The sequence below is a fragment of the Drosophila melanogaster genome, chromosome 2R (genome assembly GCF_000001215.4).
Source record: "Drosophila melanogaster chromosome 2R".
Classification (NCBI taxonomy): Eukaryota; Metazoa; Arthropoda; class Insecta; order Diptera; family Drosophilidae; genus Drosophila; species Drosophila melanogaster.
The window spans coordinates 22,091,452-22,106,021 of NT_033778.4; the positions used below are offsets into that span (position 1 = coordinate 22,091,452).

Below are 14,570 nucleotides of genomic sequence, written 5' to 3' on the forward strand. Positions count from 1 at the left end.
AAGATTATTGGCTTTATTCTTGTAGCTGATCTGTTTTATCCGACTATCTGTATAGTTCCGAGACTTTTTATTGTGCAAGTACTGTGGTGACCCGCGGGTCAGTTACTTTACTTAGCTCTAGCATAGGTACATGTACATGGGCTATAAATAATTTAAAGTATTTGCGAACTCCTGGACTGCCTTCTACTGCCCCCCAGTTCGCTGCACGTTGTCGAAGGGCACGAGAATGCCAGGCGGTCCACCAAAACGGCTCTCAGTCCTCCTGTTGCCACCGGATGACTGTTCCCTGTGTTCCGTTCGCTGGTTAATTGGCTGGAAGGGACGTGGCTCCGCCTGCGCTTGAGGCGAAAGAACTCCCGTGGGCGCCCCGAATCCGCCGTTGTAGCGACCCGGATTCACGGTGGGTCGCGCCTTGTTCGCCTTCAAAACACTGCTGAACTCGTGTTGGTTGCCAGCCACATAGATGTCGGAGCCGGGTCTCGGATTGGAATTGGGTCCCGAATTGGAGACCGAGGGATTGGTTGACTGTGGGCGCAGTAGGCCAGGCGGTGCACCAAATCCTCCCGTGTACTTCCCGGTGTTGCTAGCTGGAGGTGCAACAGTCTCCGCTGCTTAACAAAACATATGTTTAGTAATATTTCACTTACGTGTGGTAAGTAGATTATTGTGAGTGCCTATAGATATACTCACTTTTTCGCTGATTGTTGGTGACCGGCGTGCTGATGACCTTGCCCTCGTCGCTCTTGGTGTACTCCACCTTGCTGGGCGGGAAGGGTTCAACGCTCTGGGAGCTGGAGCTGCTGGCCGATGGCTCGAAGCGGGCTGCAAAAGGCGTGACAGAGTTGGAAGTGGGTTGGGTCAGTTGTCCAGGATTGGGGCCGAATTGGGAGTCGGAACCAGAAGCGGCCTCCGCGCGGTCAGCGGGCGGAACGAGTACCAGCTGTGGTTCCTCACTGCTACTGCTACTGATGCTGCTGCCTGGAAGCGGAAGCGTGACTTTGGATGGAAAAGCGGAGGAAACGGGCGGGACGGTGGGGGGACGTGGCGGATTGGTGGGGTTACGGGTGCTGCTGGCCGACGCTGTTCCAAAGTTGTCCGGGTCAAAGGGCACGCCCGGTCCGACATCCGGATAGTCGAAGTCACGCAGCCAGGCAGGAATGGTGGCCGAATCGAATGGGTTGCCAGCATCCAACGGGCTTGGAGTGGTGTTGACGAAAGTTGTGGTGCTGCTGCTGCCACTGCTGCTCGAATCCTTCGGCGTGTTATCTGCGTGATGGGTGGTGGTTGTGGTCAGTTTCACTGGCGGTGGTTCTGGGTGCTCTTGGGTGCTGTGAGTGGATGTTATGGGTGCTTTGGTAGTTCGCTGCGTGCTCGGACGACGAGTGGTTGTGGTTGTCGTTGTTCGTGGCGTTGTTGTTGTGGTTGTAGTTGTCGTTGTTGGTGCCGGCGTGGTGGTGGTGGTTGTCGTTGTTGTCGTGGTTGTTGTGCTTGTAGTGGTTGGCCTGTCAATGGGTGGTGGTGTCAGCTGAATGTTTCCCAGATCTACGAAGGGCTCAAATGGTGGCTCCAAGTCGTTGGCCAGCGTGTGGTTGTACTGATCATTATCAGTGGGCACTTCAAATGTTACGGCCACATCCAGATCAGGATCGGTGACCTCCTGCAGCCACGTTGGCAGGGTATAGGCATAGGCCTCCTCATTTTCCAAGCGATAGAAGGTGGATGGATCCTCGGTCGTACCAATAGTACTGGCTACCGGGTTGACAGTGCGCGTTTCCGGTTTCGCTGTAGTGGTGCTGGTAGTTGTGGTCCTCCTGGTGGTTGTGGTGGTCCTAGCTGTAGTTGTAGTGGTCCTGGGCGTGGTTGTTGTGGTCCCAGCTGTGGTTGTTGTGGCCTTGTTGGTTGTGGTGCTGATGCGCGGTCTTAGGGTGGTACTACTGCTCCTGGTGGTGCTGTAGTGCGCTGTGCCTCTCTGGCGATTTGGGAAACGACCCGGATTGCTGGGTGTGGTTGTGCCCACATGGGCATTTGTGCCATGATCGGCCGGTCCATCGTTATTTAGGTTGTCCTGCGGCTGTGCCTGGAGTTGCGCCGTTGGTGCCACCGGGCTTAGAGCATTGCCACTACTCAGACTGATGCGAATGTTGTGACTTATGGGATCCACAATACCCTGGACCTTTTTAGCAGGTTGCTGCTGCGCTTCAGTAATGATAGTTGGCTCCTCAGCCTGATCCTTATTATCCTGGCTTTGATGCGGTGGCAACAGATCCCAAGCAATCACACTGAGCGGTGCTCCATCGGCTGCTGGTTTCCACTCCACAGGACCTCCTATGTTTGCATCCTCGCGCTGCAGCTCCCGGATATAATCGGGCAGAGTTTCCACCTCCTTCTCCTCCTGTGGGAGCGGCACCAGGTGCGCCTGCTCCACCTCCACATCCGCAGTGGTCGTCGTGTCGGGTGATGGTGGATCATGGAGGGGCGGTGTTAATGATGTGGCTGGAAGTGGTGCTGGTGCAGATGCTGATGCTGTGCCAGTGAATGAGTTCGGATTCGGTTTCTGATCGGTGCTGGGTTCCAGGGCCACAGCGATGGCATCTGATTGGAGAGGATTCGGAATTGAGTATTTCGAGCAATTCGCGTTGGTTGGGACTGTGGCTGTGGCTAGGGAACTGGCAATAGGGCTGTGCTTGGGACTGGGACAGAGACTGGGAAGTGGACTTGGACTCGAGTGGGTACCGATCTGGGTGATTGGAGAGTCCAGGGCGGCAAAGGGATTCAGTTTGATCAGTGAGAAGGGGGGTGGGGCGTGGCGGTTACTGGGTGGTGCAATGGGGAACTGGACGCCCAGCGATTCACGCTTGGCCAGCTTGTTAGTGGTGCTAATGGGTGCGGCTAGTGCGGTGCGGGTGCTAGTGCTATTTATACTATTTCTACGACTACTGGTTGTGTGCGGTGCTGTCGAGGCATTGTTTTCGGTTTTAGTTTTAGTTTCGTGTAACGTCCTGGTCCTCATTTCCGTTTCCGTTCTGCTGGTGGCACCGCTGGCAGCCGCTGCTCGCGTGGAGGTCAACTCACCAATGTGTGGCGGCAGAAGATCATCGGCCGGCCGCCGGATCTCCGTGATTCCCGAGGCGTATGTGGGTATCTCAAACTGAACGCCCTGGGCGCTGACCACCTTGCGCCCGTCGGGCGTATCGATGGGTCGCAGGGCGTCGATGGGGTTGCCGTAGCTGTCGATGGCCTTCGGCCCGGCACCACCCCCCTGGCCTGAACTGAAGGTCACGTCCGACTGCAGCAGCGGAGGCTGCAGATTGAGGGCGAAGGGCGACTCGCGCACATCTGTTGGAGGGGGAGCAGAATGTGGTGGGTCTCGTTGTGGCTGCGGCTGCTTTTTTTTTTGAGCTTTGGAAAGGCGTGGAAGTGGCAAGTGAAGATAGCAAGTGGAAGTAGCAAGTGGGAATATGACAGAGTGGCGCAGTGAGAGATTGAATGAAGACGATACATGACACCTCGGAAATAGTACTTTTCAAACTTTAAACTTGTGTTTACCTAATTATATTAGATACAAAATGTATGGAAATATTTAATCTAGAAGTAAAATGTTTTGATTCATTTTCGAACAAGAATATATTTAATTTCAAAAGAATATAGCAATTAATTAAAATGTATCTAGCCAAAGGGCTCTTTTCAAGTTAAAGTCGAACTCGCATTCCCATTGGGTGCATGCTGAATGGTGGGTGAGGAGCATTTTCGGTGGCTATGCTGGTGGTTGGGTGACAGATGAGGCAGCTGTGGGCGGCTCTTGGGCAATTTGGCTGCCGCGGCGGCTGATTGATTGACATTGACTGAGATGGGCCATACATTTGGTTTTGGGTTTGCTTGATGCTGCTGCGGTTGTTGTGATGTGTGGCTGGTGTGCGATGGTTACTGTTAGTTACACAAAGGTCCGCCACCAGATAAAATTCAATTTTAAAAGTTACCCAGGCAGGTTAGTCAATGTACGTGTGTGTGTGATTGTGTGGGTGTGACAGGTGTGCAACCATCAAGTTCGTTGCCTAAGTCTTTCGTTTCAGCTGGTCACTGGAATCATGCAAAAGGGCTCTATGGCATACTGTGCGTTTCGTGTCATCCAAACATAAAATACTAAAGATAATTCAACATTTAAGCGACAATTTGCCTAGTAAATATCTTATATAACAAATCGTAGTTGAAAATCCCATTGTTTATACTTCGTGAAAAAGATAAGTAATTTATTAACACACATTAGTGACTCTTTCTGTGCAATTTGACGTTAAAGGGTCAATCCGAAACGTAGCCTAACACTCTTGAAACGCACTGTGCGATTGTGGAATGGCTTTTTATGAAATGAACACTCATTGTTTTGTCGCTGGGAGTCTGGGAATCGGGGAATCCATGTGACAGCTGGCTTTGACAGCAACAACAACCGAATTAATGGCTAATGATTGCACTGACAACGATTTTGTTATTTTCGCTGTGGGTATTGTGCGGCGCTCGTGCCATGCTCGTATAATTAATAATAATTTCCTTGGATATCTGAAAGATTCTCAGCCAGCTTCTGATTTCTGATCTGCGCCTCGATTCCTGTTTGCAGCGGAATAACTGAATAAATTGTGTGTATACTGTATATGTAGAATATTTTAATTAGGCTGGCATTGGGGAATTCTGGAAATGCTGTTTCTGCTCTGCGGTCAACTTGAATGTGACTAAGCCAGATCGCGGTGGGCGTTGCTTCGAATTTGCCAGCCAAGTCAGTTCCGGCTGCTAAGCACATGTGCATATCTCAATTCTATGGCCACGAGCAATTGGGATTCATTTGCATTTTGGGACGGACGGGCTTGGCCGTCTATCAGGAAGCCCTGAACTTTCGCCTGCAACTCGGCCCCTCATTAACTTGAATGCTCAGAGATAGTGAAGATGATTTGCGTCACGGCTGGCGGCCGAAAGTGTTATATCTCGTATCTCGCGGATTATGCCGAAATTATCGAAATTCCCCACACTTCCGCCGCAAACGGTGCTCAAGTTCAGGCCAATTAATTTTGCTTGTCTCCAGCGAAATCTTCATTCGCATCGACATCTCCATCTCCATCACCATCGCCATCTCCCTCACTGTTTATGTTTATTGAATTTAATTTTTAATTGATTGACGGCTTCACGACATCTGCACCCACCTAGAGACAATGGGTATTTCTGTTGAAAACATTTTGCACTTGCCAATTTTACAGTTTGTTTACCATCTTCTTGATTTTGACATGTTTCTGTGCCTGGCCAACCTTCGCCGGAATCAGCGAACAAAAATTGTAATGGATTTTTATTAATCTTCGTTTATATCATCTCGCAGACCTTGGAGGTATCGACATATTGGGCTGTCATCCCACACAGAAACGGCTAACGAAATGTGTCAAATGCCGTGCCAAATCGCCAAAACACAATCCCAACTTGTAAATTATACTTCGATGAGAAACGAAATGTGTTTATTGCACTTGAAATAGCCAGATGAAATATGATTCAATTGTGATTGGCTCAAAAATGTCAAGGGGCAAGTTGACTAAAACGGAAACCGAACTCTCCCATAAATGAATAAATATTTGCGGTTTAGAATGGCCCCAGAACCAATTCTATATAGATTGGAATGTGTCGGCTGTCTTTGATAAATTGGCAAGAGTTAGTTGGCTATGTCGAAACTCCAAACTGCCGCCACTCATGTGTCTACATATCTTCATCTATATCCATAACTGGTTGATATCCTATTGTGTTTTAATTACGATAATCTGCGACTGAATCATAAATCAAGGCACGCGAAAGTGAGGCACGATTACCCATTTCAGATCCGTGCGAATTCGCTAATTATCACGTACGGGTCCATTCATTATGATGGGTTCATTGATTGCCGAATATGAAAACCGCGACCGAAATATAACTATTTCGTGCCAAACAAAACCATTAGGCTCCAATGATATTTCCATCATGGGTGCTTTGAATGAGCTCTAAGTTTATGGATTGGTTTTAATTGTTAGTAGCCAATTAACTTGTCTAGTTGGTCAATGGGTTTTGGCCAAGTCTTTAAACCGTTTTCTGGTACATTCATTCTCGAAATCCTCAGTTTCTTGTCACAGCTTCTTGCTTGTGGCCCCATGACCCAAAAAGAGCGCCCCGACATTAGTCTCTAGTTGGTGTAAACAACTTAGTTAACAGATCGTCTTGACAAAAGCGTCGCTAAATTTATGAACTACATGGACTACCCCCCAAGGGACTCCATTCCAGAGGTCGTTTAACCCCTCCTTTAACCCCCCAAACGCCAAGAGGAAGACGGATCGACAACGACATCGCCGAAGCCTTGCCAGTCACGTTATCTTCAGCTTACGTAACTCCACTTGCTGGAGCTCTGGGTTTCAGTTTCGTCTTGAGATTGGAGTTGGAGTTTTGGCTTTGGTTTTGGGTTTTCTTCGGGGGCCTCTTCACAACGGCTCTTCTCGAATTTCGTTTTTCTTACGGCTTTGCCTTTGGGAACTTCGCTGTTTGTTTTTACAGCGGCTACCTGATTTCGCTTTCAGTCCAAAAAAAACTTAATGATCAGCACCCAGTTCTTCAGTTTGTTTGTCAAACAAAAACAGCTTAAGGCTGCATTTATAAAGGCTCTTCAACGGCGAAGGCTAATTGCATGCATAAGCCTTCGGGACAAGTCAAGAGAATGCACTTCTCTGAAAAAATTAGTATTTTAAGATATACTCTTCTCTGTGGACATCCATAAACAAAGTGGTTCCATATATGTATTGACATCCTAAATAAAAATTAGCCAATATTTCAATTGATTTCAGACCCAGTGAGTGTTCTATTGGTGCAACTGTCATTAGTTGTTAGCTGTGGGATAGCACTTGCCTACCCACCGATGTGGGTCATGATCACGATCACGATCGAAGTTAACTGTGGGGTGAGTTCGAACTTGTGCACCGGTGAGTTTTGGAAATGCAAATGCAAATGGAAAGTGAGGGTGAGATTGTATATGCAAAAAGTGAGTGAAGAATTGGAATTTCTAACAGATATTCATAGACAGAGGAAGGGGGAGGGGGGCTCGGGATCAGTTCAGAATAAATCTTAGTAGGATCGAGATAAAATCGTAAAATTAGTTACAGATAACAACGTCAAGAAGAAGCTGAAAGTCATGGGTGTGCTATTCTATACACAAGTTATAAAATATTCATAGATGGTAATGTTACTCAAGCAGGTTTGACTGGCATAATATTTATGCCATATATTTATAATATCTATAACTTTGTATGTCACCCATAAACTTGTAGCTTCTTCCAGAAAAAAACGCAATAAGCACACATAACATTTAAAACGTAAACCGCAAATAGGAAAGAGGTAAAGACAAAAAAAAAGCGAAGAGGATCGCCGTTTCAAAAATCCGATTCGCATGCTGGTGCGAATTGAATATGCGATCCGATAGCGCAATCGCAATCGCAATTGCAATCGCCTTAGTTTATATCTATATAGGCTGCTTTAATTTAATACCAGGCCTTCCAGCGGCGAAATCGGCGCCGATGATCAGCAGCAGCATAACGGTAAAGCTAACCACGCTGCCACCGCATCGTGTCTTCGGATCGAACTGCATTATCTCGTGGGTGAGCACGGAGCTTCGCGTTTTGGCTTACTGCTCGTATTATTTCTCTTTATATATTAACCCCTTTTCGAATTTGTCACGCAATTAACAATTTGGAATTGGGCATTGCCCAAAGGGGATGGCAGCGAGATCGGCGGGAATACAATTATATCGCGTAGGAGCCGTCGATCCGGCCAACAATGATCGCGATGACAAAATCGCAGGCGTCGCAATCGAAGCCGACAACTATAATGTGTAATATTTTCACCGCCTTTTCTCAATCGGAATAAAATCCGCGGCACGATATCACGATCACTTCGGTGCGCGAGCGAGAGGGTGCTATGCGCGGAGGGCGGCGGTGCGAGCGAGCAAGAGCGATGGAGATCGTAGGTCGTATCTGGGAGATGCGCGATGCGCTCGAGCGAAACACGTCCGTAGCTCACGGATTCTGCGCTTTCAATAAACTTGGCCAAGAGCCGCTGCTCCAAGCTCGACTTGGCTAAAGCCGCGACGTCGCCAGCGACGCCGACTGCGACGGCGGCAGAGTGTCAAGTAAGTAAGTTGGGAAAAATGGGAATTTCGAACGCGCGAAAGCGTTATCTATTCAAGAGCCTTTTTCAGCTTCCCCCCGAATTTTCCAACCCTTCTGATCGCCATGTGTGTGTGTACTACTATCAACCGGAAAAGAGTGCAAAATAATTATTTTAATTACCCCAGGTGATCAGTTTTTTTTTGCATACTGGTCTCTCGCCACACTTTGACGCACTGCCAATGACGTTCAAGGTCAGCCGAGCAACATGATCGGATTCAGATATTAACCCCTGTAAGCCAACTTTTGTGTTATCTTAAAAATGCGTCTATAGCACGAATATCTTTATGAGATTAGTAGATATGACGAACAAGATAATATATGTAATATGTATTATATATTAATATCAACGAAGCAAGCATACCAAAATAGAAGTTGATCCCGCATTTCGATAAGGTGTTAATATTAACATCCAGCTAACAGTCGCCTAACATTAGTGCTATTCGCTAAATGATTTACAAGACAATAGCTAAATCGCCTCCCAAATAGACACAACTTTCGCATAAATTAAACACACACGAAATGCAAATGGTTATTGAAAACGAATGTGCTCCGTTCGGTTTGTTTATTTTGACAGGTTTGGCTTGATTTTTGGAAAATTATTATGCTAACAATGCATAAGTTATGCCTTCCATGTGCCACAGATTCGCCAGATCCTGTTCCCACAGCGAGTTCTTGTTGTTCTCGACTCCATCTCAATTCATTAATACAATATTTGACAATCGCGGCGTTGACATAAACACATTTCAAACTTGCCTGTTTCAGTCTGGCTCAGTGCATTGGGTTCTTGACTGGTCTGAGTCAGAGAACCAATCGATCGATCGATCAGACTTTTGGCAGATCAGCGTTCAGTAAAGATGCGTTGAGTTGGTCGGCGGTGTCAGTGATCGATGAACTTTTGGCATTTCGGCCCGCCCGGCTATTGACGCGACCGGTGATTAGATCATCGCACCTCGTGCTCATAAGTCATCACCTTTATGATCGCCCCCCATATGAAATTCTTTTCATATTTTGCATATAGAAGGTAGTTCAATAGTCTCGTACTTTAGTATCAACGATATGTTTCTGTTACGTCCTTGAATAACCATCTTCTATGGTCTTCAAACTTAAGTGCGGTAATGATCGCATTCGAAAGCCAACCGTGACCATATCTTCAGATGTCTCTGGAATGTAATTATCATTTGGCCCGAGCAAATCTTCTTTTTTTTTCAGCGCCCATCACAAAAAATTATGTCAGCTTATTGGTTCCGCATTTGAGCATTTGTACCGGCATTTGGCTTTCGACGATCAAAAGAGCTTCAAAAAGAGTTTCCTCGCCCCATCAGTTGGTGCAAATGGGCGTAGTTTGAGGAAAGGGGTTCACATAAATTGTAGCAGTATATATAATATTAAATTCTATAATCTCTAAAAAAGCTTATTCCTGAGAAATATATCTTTGAATGATATCTATTTGGAATAGCCCCGAAAACCATGCCACTGCGATGTCAGTGATTGCCCAGTTGATGGGGGGCAGTGGTGTCGGGAATCACGGCTGTTATTATTGTAACAATTACAACAAAGCTATTGCCAAATGGACCGCGATCCCGGCAAATGGCCAACGGTAGCGCTGTTGGAGTGGAGTATTGGGCGCCCAGCTCCTCCGCCCATAAATCAAATCGCTAAGGGACGCACAAAGGGGCCCAGCTGAGACAATGCCCATCAATGGGCGGCTGGCGTCGAAGAAGTAATCAAAATTGTATTACGAAAACAAACGTTTTTATACATTTCAGGCCGCTTCGTCTCGTTTCGTTTCGTTTGGCTTGGTTTCTTTTGGCTTTTCGGCTTTTGGCCACAACAATGGCAACACGCTGGCATCTCGGAAACTGCACAGTCAGCTAAGAGCGGCAACAAAGCGCCACATATTATTTACTTTAATAGAGTCGGCTCAGTTGGGAAATGTCGCCGCGACCCTTCACCCAAAGCGCCGTATTAATTGTTTATCGTCATTAATGTCGCACAACAAAGTCCAACGGTTTTTCACCATGCGAAATCCGACTTGTATATATATATATAATTTGGATTGGGGAAGCCCGAGTATATAGGCATGTAAATTTCAAACTTAAGTGCTCTGTTATGGTTGCTTTTCAACTTTCCAACTTTCATGAAGAGATCTCAAGATAACATTTTGTATTCATAAATTAAAATCTGATTATTTTTAACAAGTTTTATTAACAATAAATTCTAATTTCACCCGATACACTCATTGTTTTTCAGGTTTGAAATTCTATTTTAAAATTCATGGTGAGTATTGAGTAAAACAACACATCAACACATCATTCCAAAAGAATGCCGCCAATAAACGAAACAACTCTCGCAATTGCTGATTTGCCAAATTGTTTATGTTATTAATGATTTGGTAACCCGTTTCGTATCGATAAAATTGAATAAAATGCAATTTGCTGAATGCACACAGCCCACATGGAAAATGTGTTTTTCGAAAAACAACACAACAAGCCGAAAAAAGTCGAAAAGTCAAACAAATTGGCGGCTGAGACCAGTTTGCATTTTGAATGCTGAACCAGTTGGTTCACAACTACAAGAGCGGCGCATCTTCTGTAAAAACAACAACGTTTTTATTGCAAAAATATTGAAAAATGCGTTGACAACAACAAGCATATACATAAAGTCGCCTTTGTTGGTCACCGTGACCTTAACACAAATTTTGATTTTAGTATTATATCAACTGACTACGTGCATGGGTTTTTTTTCTGGTTCCTTCAACAAGTCGGGATGGTCTTTCATTAATAAAATTCCTTGGCGGCCGAAAGATCTGCATGAGTCATTTGGCCGCAGAATATATGGCGGTTCATTGAAACAAAACCCGAAAATACCCAAAACACAATAACAAGACAGTGACAAGCTGGGGATAGGAAAGATCCAAGCGAGATCAATTAATATTCTGTCTCGTTGACGGTTTCGCTGTGACTTTTTGCTAGCCTGCGTGGGGTTTTTTTTTCCTCATAATCGAGCATTCACACATAAGCCGAGATTTGCGATTTGATCTGAGAAGAAAGTCAAGAATAACCAGAACGGGTTTCAGTGGCTTAATGCGCTGAAGTTTCAAAGATCTGACCTTTTTGCTTGCCTTGGCGCGCACTTTTGCAGATTTTAATGGACACGGTTTGTTTGGCTGGCGGACTTAAAAATTTAATTTATTTTGAATTTAAATGAAATCGGTTAAGAACCGTTTCAAAATGACGTCAGACTTGACCAGTGTACGCTCCAGGGTGACCATGCAGCTTGAGGTTTTCAAAAAGTATTGTCTATCGATAACTTGTGAAGAACGCGGGCTTCTTTAAATTATTACATACAATTTAATTTTACTACTTTAAATTTATAACATTAAACTAGAATAAAACTATATACGTTTTGTGAAACATGTTCTATGCAAACATTTACAATCGCATTTTCCTAACTGCACTAAATTATTACTAGTATATTTTTCTTTGTTGTTTTGGGGCTGGCATACGGTCACACTTTGGGGATGATTTCTTCAATGTTAATTTCTTTAGACCCTCGGAAAACCACAACAAAAGGTGCGGATCGACATCCAAATGAGCTCCCTGTTCCGCAGCCTGAACCATTTTTCTTCGAAACGGGAGAATGTCGTGAAGGAGGCGCTCATAAATACACTGAACGAAAATGCGCGTGAGATAGAGTTCGAGGTGAAACAGAAGAGTTTGGGTGAGTTCTGGGTACTCCCCCGGAAATGGCCATCCATTTATATACATTCACGTATTGCAGAGGTCCTGGGAGTATGTGAGCAGACCAGTGCCCTGTGCACCACCCTGGAGGCCCTGTTCCTGCACGGGCTGAAGGACTCCTTCCTGTCCGCCACCTTCAATGTCATCGCTGGCGATGTGGAACGCAGGCCCGAGCCCAGCTTCTGGGCGCCCTGCATGGTCTTTATGCACAAGCAGGTGATCGAGCAGGTGCAGGGTCTCAGCCAGATCACCTCAGAGACGGGGCAGTGCCGCGCCTGGGTGCGCCAGTCGCTTAACGAGTCTGTGTTCTCCTCCTATCTGAACAACATGCGCAAGAACGGATCGGCCCTGTCGCAGTACTACAAGCGAAACGCCCTTATGCGGGACTCCGAGGGTCTGGAGACGGCCGCCAAGATTATGGAGAGCTTGGAGGCCTATGTGCAATTCGATCTGCCAGTGAACTCCAGCCTGTTGAACCACTGGCCCGACTACTCCCTGCAGCTATCTGATCTCTGGACACCTGCTCTCAAGTCCTGCCCGGTATGATCTTTTATCCTGCCAAGAATGTTCGGCTTAGACTTATCGTATAGTTCAACAATCCAAAATTCCTATGATAAGAGGGCCTTTCCTGGTCTTTATCGCTACAAGTGGACTAATTTGTGTATACCATTGCAGATTAGCAGCGGAGTTGATGTGGCCAGCTCGCTTGGATCCGATATCATTGCCATACCGACGCCACAGCCCCTGCAGACCAATGAACTGTTCTCGGAGTCCATTTCGAATAGCCCCTTTGGAAGGAATAGCAACTTTGGTGTTCCCGAACTCAGCCAGCGAGAGAACCTGGACCTGCTGATACAAAAGTTTGATGAAATGGATGTGATTAACGAGGAGCAAACAGGTGGCGATAAAGCGGAAACGAATGAAACAGCAGAGCAGGAAGCTCCATCTGGCAGTAAGACGAGGTCGAGGAAAAAATCCAATCGTCAAATGGACAGCAGCTCCTTCGCCGATCTGGATCTTGAAGCACCTTCTCTTCTGCCCCAGGGCAGTAATTCTTTGTCCAATCTAATGCAAACCTCATGGTCTGGTGACTTGGAAGCAACGCCTACATCACCCACAGAGGAACTGACAGGATCTAGGTTTTTCCAGCGATCTGTGAGCGTCAGTAGTTCAGTCAGTCTGCGTTCTCCAACTACGGACAGATGCAGCTACAATGCTCTGTTGCGGAAACACGAAAGCAACCGGGAAAGTGGAGCCGGATGGTCGGAGATCTGGGAGAAGTTTCGGGCCAGTGCCTCCAACCTCAATGTGGCTCAGCCTCAGCGAGATACCGATCCGCCCATTTCAGAAGACTTGAGTGATCTGCAGTCACTGGACGTAAGTTGGTTGAGAACTAAGATTATTATAAATTAAATGCTATCTTATTATAGACCAACTCGGAGTTTGAGCTGCTTACCTCAGAGTTTGACATGGTGGAGCTGCAGCAAATGGTGGCCCAGCTGTGTCAACTAGCTCGAGAGCCGGGTCTGGATGCCCAGGGATTCCTGTGCAAGAGCTGTCAGCATCCGCTGGGCATTGGCTACTCCAACTTTCAGTGAGATCATCCGTTTGTCCATTATTAATCCCACTTACATTTGTATCTACCCTTAGAGTTTGCGCCTTTAGTGGCAGCTACTACTGCAATAGCTGCATGGATGTTGAGATGCAATTGATACCCGCTCGCATCATTTACAATTGGGATTTCCGAAAGTACAGCGTCAGCAAGCGGGCAGCAACTTTCCTTGCCGAATTCCGATCGCATCCATTCCTGGACATGCAGTTGCTTAACCCGAGAATATATTTTGCTTCCGATGCCATGGCTGAATTGCAATCCCTGCGGATCCGACTAAACTTCATTAGGGCCTATTTGTATACCTGTGCTCCGAGCAGCATAGAGCTTCTCCAGAATCAGTTTGCTGGCAGGGAGTACCTTTACGAGCACATTCATCTGTACTCCATAGCAGATTTGGCTCTTATTCAGCGAGGTGTGCTGTGTCAGCAGCTGCAGAAAGCCTTCAAATTGGGGGAAGCGCATGTCTTGAAGTGCAGACTGTGCCACCTAAAAGGATTCATCTGCGAGATATGCCAGAGTCCAAGGGTGCTGTATCCCTTTCACATCAGCACCACATTCAGAGTGAGTCGAACTATCAAGAAATTGCAAGATGACAGATATTTTCATACTGGCGCTCACACATCTTTTTACAGTGTCTGGCCTGTGGAGCTGTGTTCCACGCTGAGTGTTTGAATGAGAAGCAGCCATGTCCCAAATGTGAACGAATACGTAAGCGCGAGGATCAGGGCCTCCAGGAGGCGGTGCAATGTCTTAAACAGAAGAATGAGGTTGCCTAAAATCGGCCATATTTAGATTTTAGGTTGAACAAGTGCGATTTGTTATTACACGTAACCAAGAAAAGGCTTTACTTTACATTTAAGCTAGGGTTAAGATAAAAATTGTTATGGCTTAAAAGCATTTACACTTACTCAAATATATAGCATACATAACATGGCTTTGCAAAAATGGTTACCAATTTTGTTGACTCAATGAAACCACTCAGTTGCTCAGTTTTTGAATGACTTCGTA

General features: G+C 46.2%; 2 protein-coding genes across 6 annotated transcripts; one reads left to right on the forward strand and one right to left on the reverse strand.

Annotated features, from left to right (window-relative positions):
* Positions 1–37: 37 nt before the first annotated feature.
* Positions 38–8,083, reverse strand: flap (flapper). Of its 5 annotated transcripts, none has more exons than NM_001274205.1 (4): positions 7,531–8,083; positions 3,073–3,336; positions 691–822; positions 38–611 (listed from the first exon to the last, which is right to left on the reverse strand). In NM_001274205.1, exons 1-4 carry the CDS (start codon positions 7,628–7,630, stop codon positions 184–186), a joined length of 924 nt encoding a protein of 307 aa, NP_001261134.1. In that variant the 5' UTR covers positions 7,631–8,083; the 3' UTR covers positions 38–183. The 5 variants fall into 5 exon arrangements, with proteins under 5 accessions (NP_001261134.1, NP_001163245.1, NP_001261132.1 ...); NM_001169774.2 differs by having other exon boundaries at positions 38–608; positions 691–1,266; NM_001274203.1 differs by having other exon boundaries at positions 38–608; positions 691–2,592.
* Positions 8,084–11,725: 3,642 nt separating this feature from the next.
* On the forward strand, positions 11,726–14,512 carry Plekhm1 (Pleckstrin homology and RUN domain containing M1). The gene is made up of 6 exons (NM_137795.3): positions 11,726–11,930; positions 11,991–12,490; positions 12,626–13,327; positions 13,381–13,544; positions 13,601–14,123; positions 14,195–14,512. Exons 1-6 carry the CDS (start codon positions 11,801–11,803, stop codon positions 14,336–14,338), a joined length of 2,163 nt encoding a protein of 720 aa, NP_611639.1. The 5' UTR covers positions 11,726–11,800; the 3' UTR covers positions 14,339–14,512.
* The last annotated feature ends 58 nt before the right edge of the window (positions 14,513–14,570 follow it).

What these genes read in the sequence shown, in the direction of transcription:
- flap (NM_137794.4), bottom strand. Translation starts at nt 7,630, where the DNA reads ATGCAGTTCGATCCGAAGACACGATGCGGTGGCAGCGTGGTTAGCTTT. An exon ending in TTTCGCCGCTGGAAGGCCTG is followed by an intron (nt 3,337 to 7,530) that starts GTATTAAATTAA and finishes CCCCTCCAACAG; the next exon opens with ATGTGCGCGAGTCGCCCTTC. An exon ending in CACCAACAATCAGCGAAAAA is followed by an intron (nt 609 to 690) that starts GTGAGTATATCT and finishes TTTGTTAAGCAG; the next exon opens with CGGAGACTGTTGCACCTCCA.
- Plekhm1 (NM_137795.3), top strand. Translation starts at nt 11,801, where the DNA reads ATGAGCTCCCTGTTCCGCAGCCTGAACCATTTTTCTTCGAAACGGGAG. An exon ending in GGTGAAACAGAAGAGTTTGG is followed by an intron (nt 11,931 to 11,990) that starts GTGAGTTCTGGG and finishes CACGTATTGCAG; the next exon opens with AGGTCCTGGGAGTATGTGAG. An exon ending in GTGATCTGCAGTCACTGGAC is followed by an intron (nt 13,328 to 13,380) that starts GTAAGTTGGTTG and finishes ATCTTATTATAG; the next exon opens with ACCAACTCGGAGTTTGAGCT.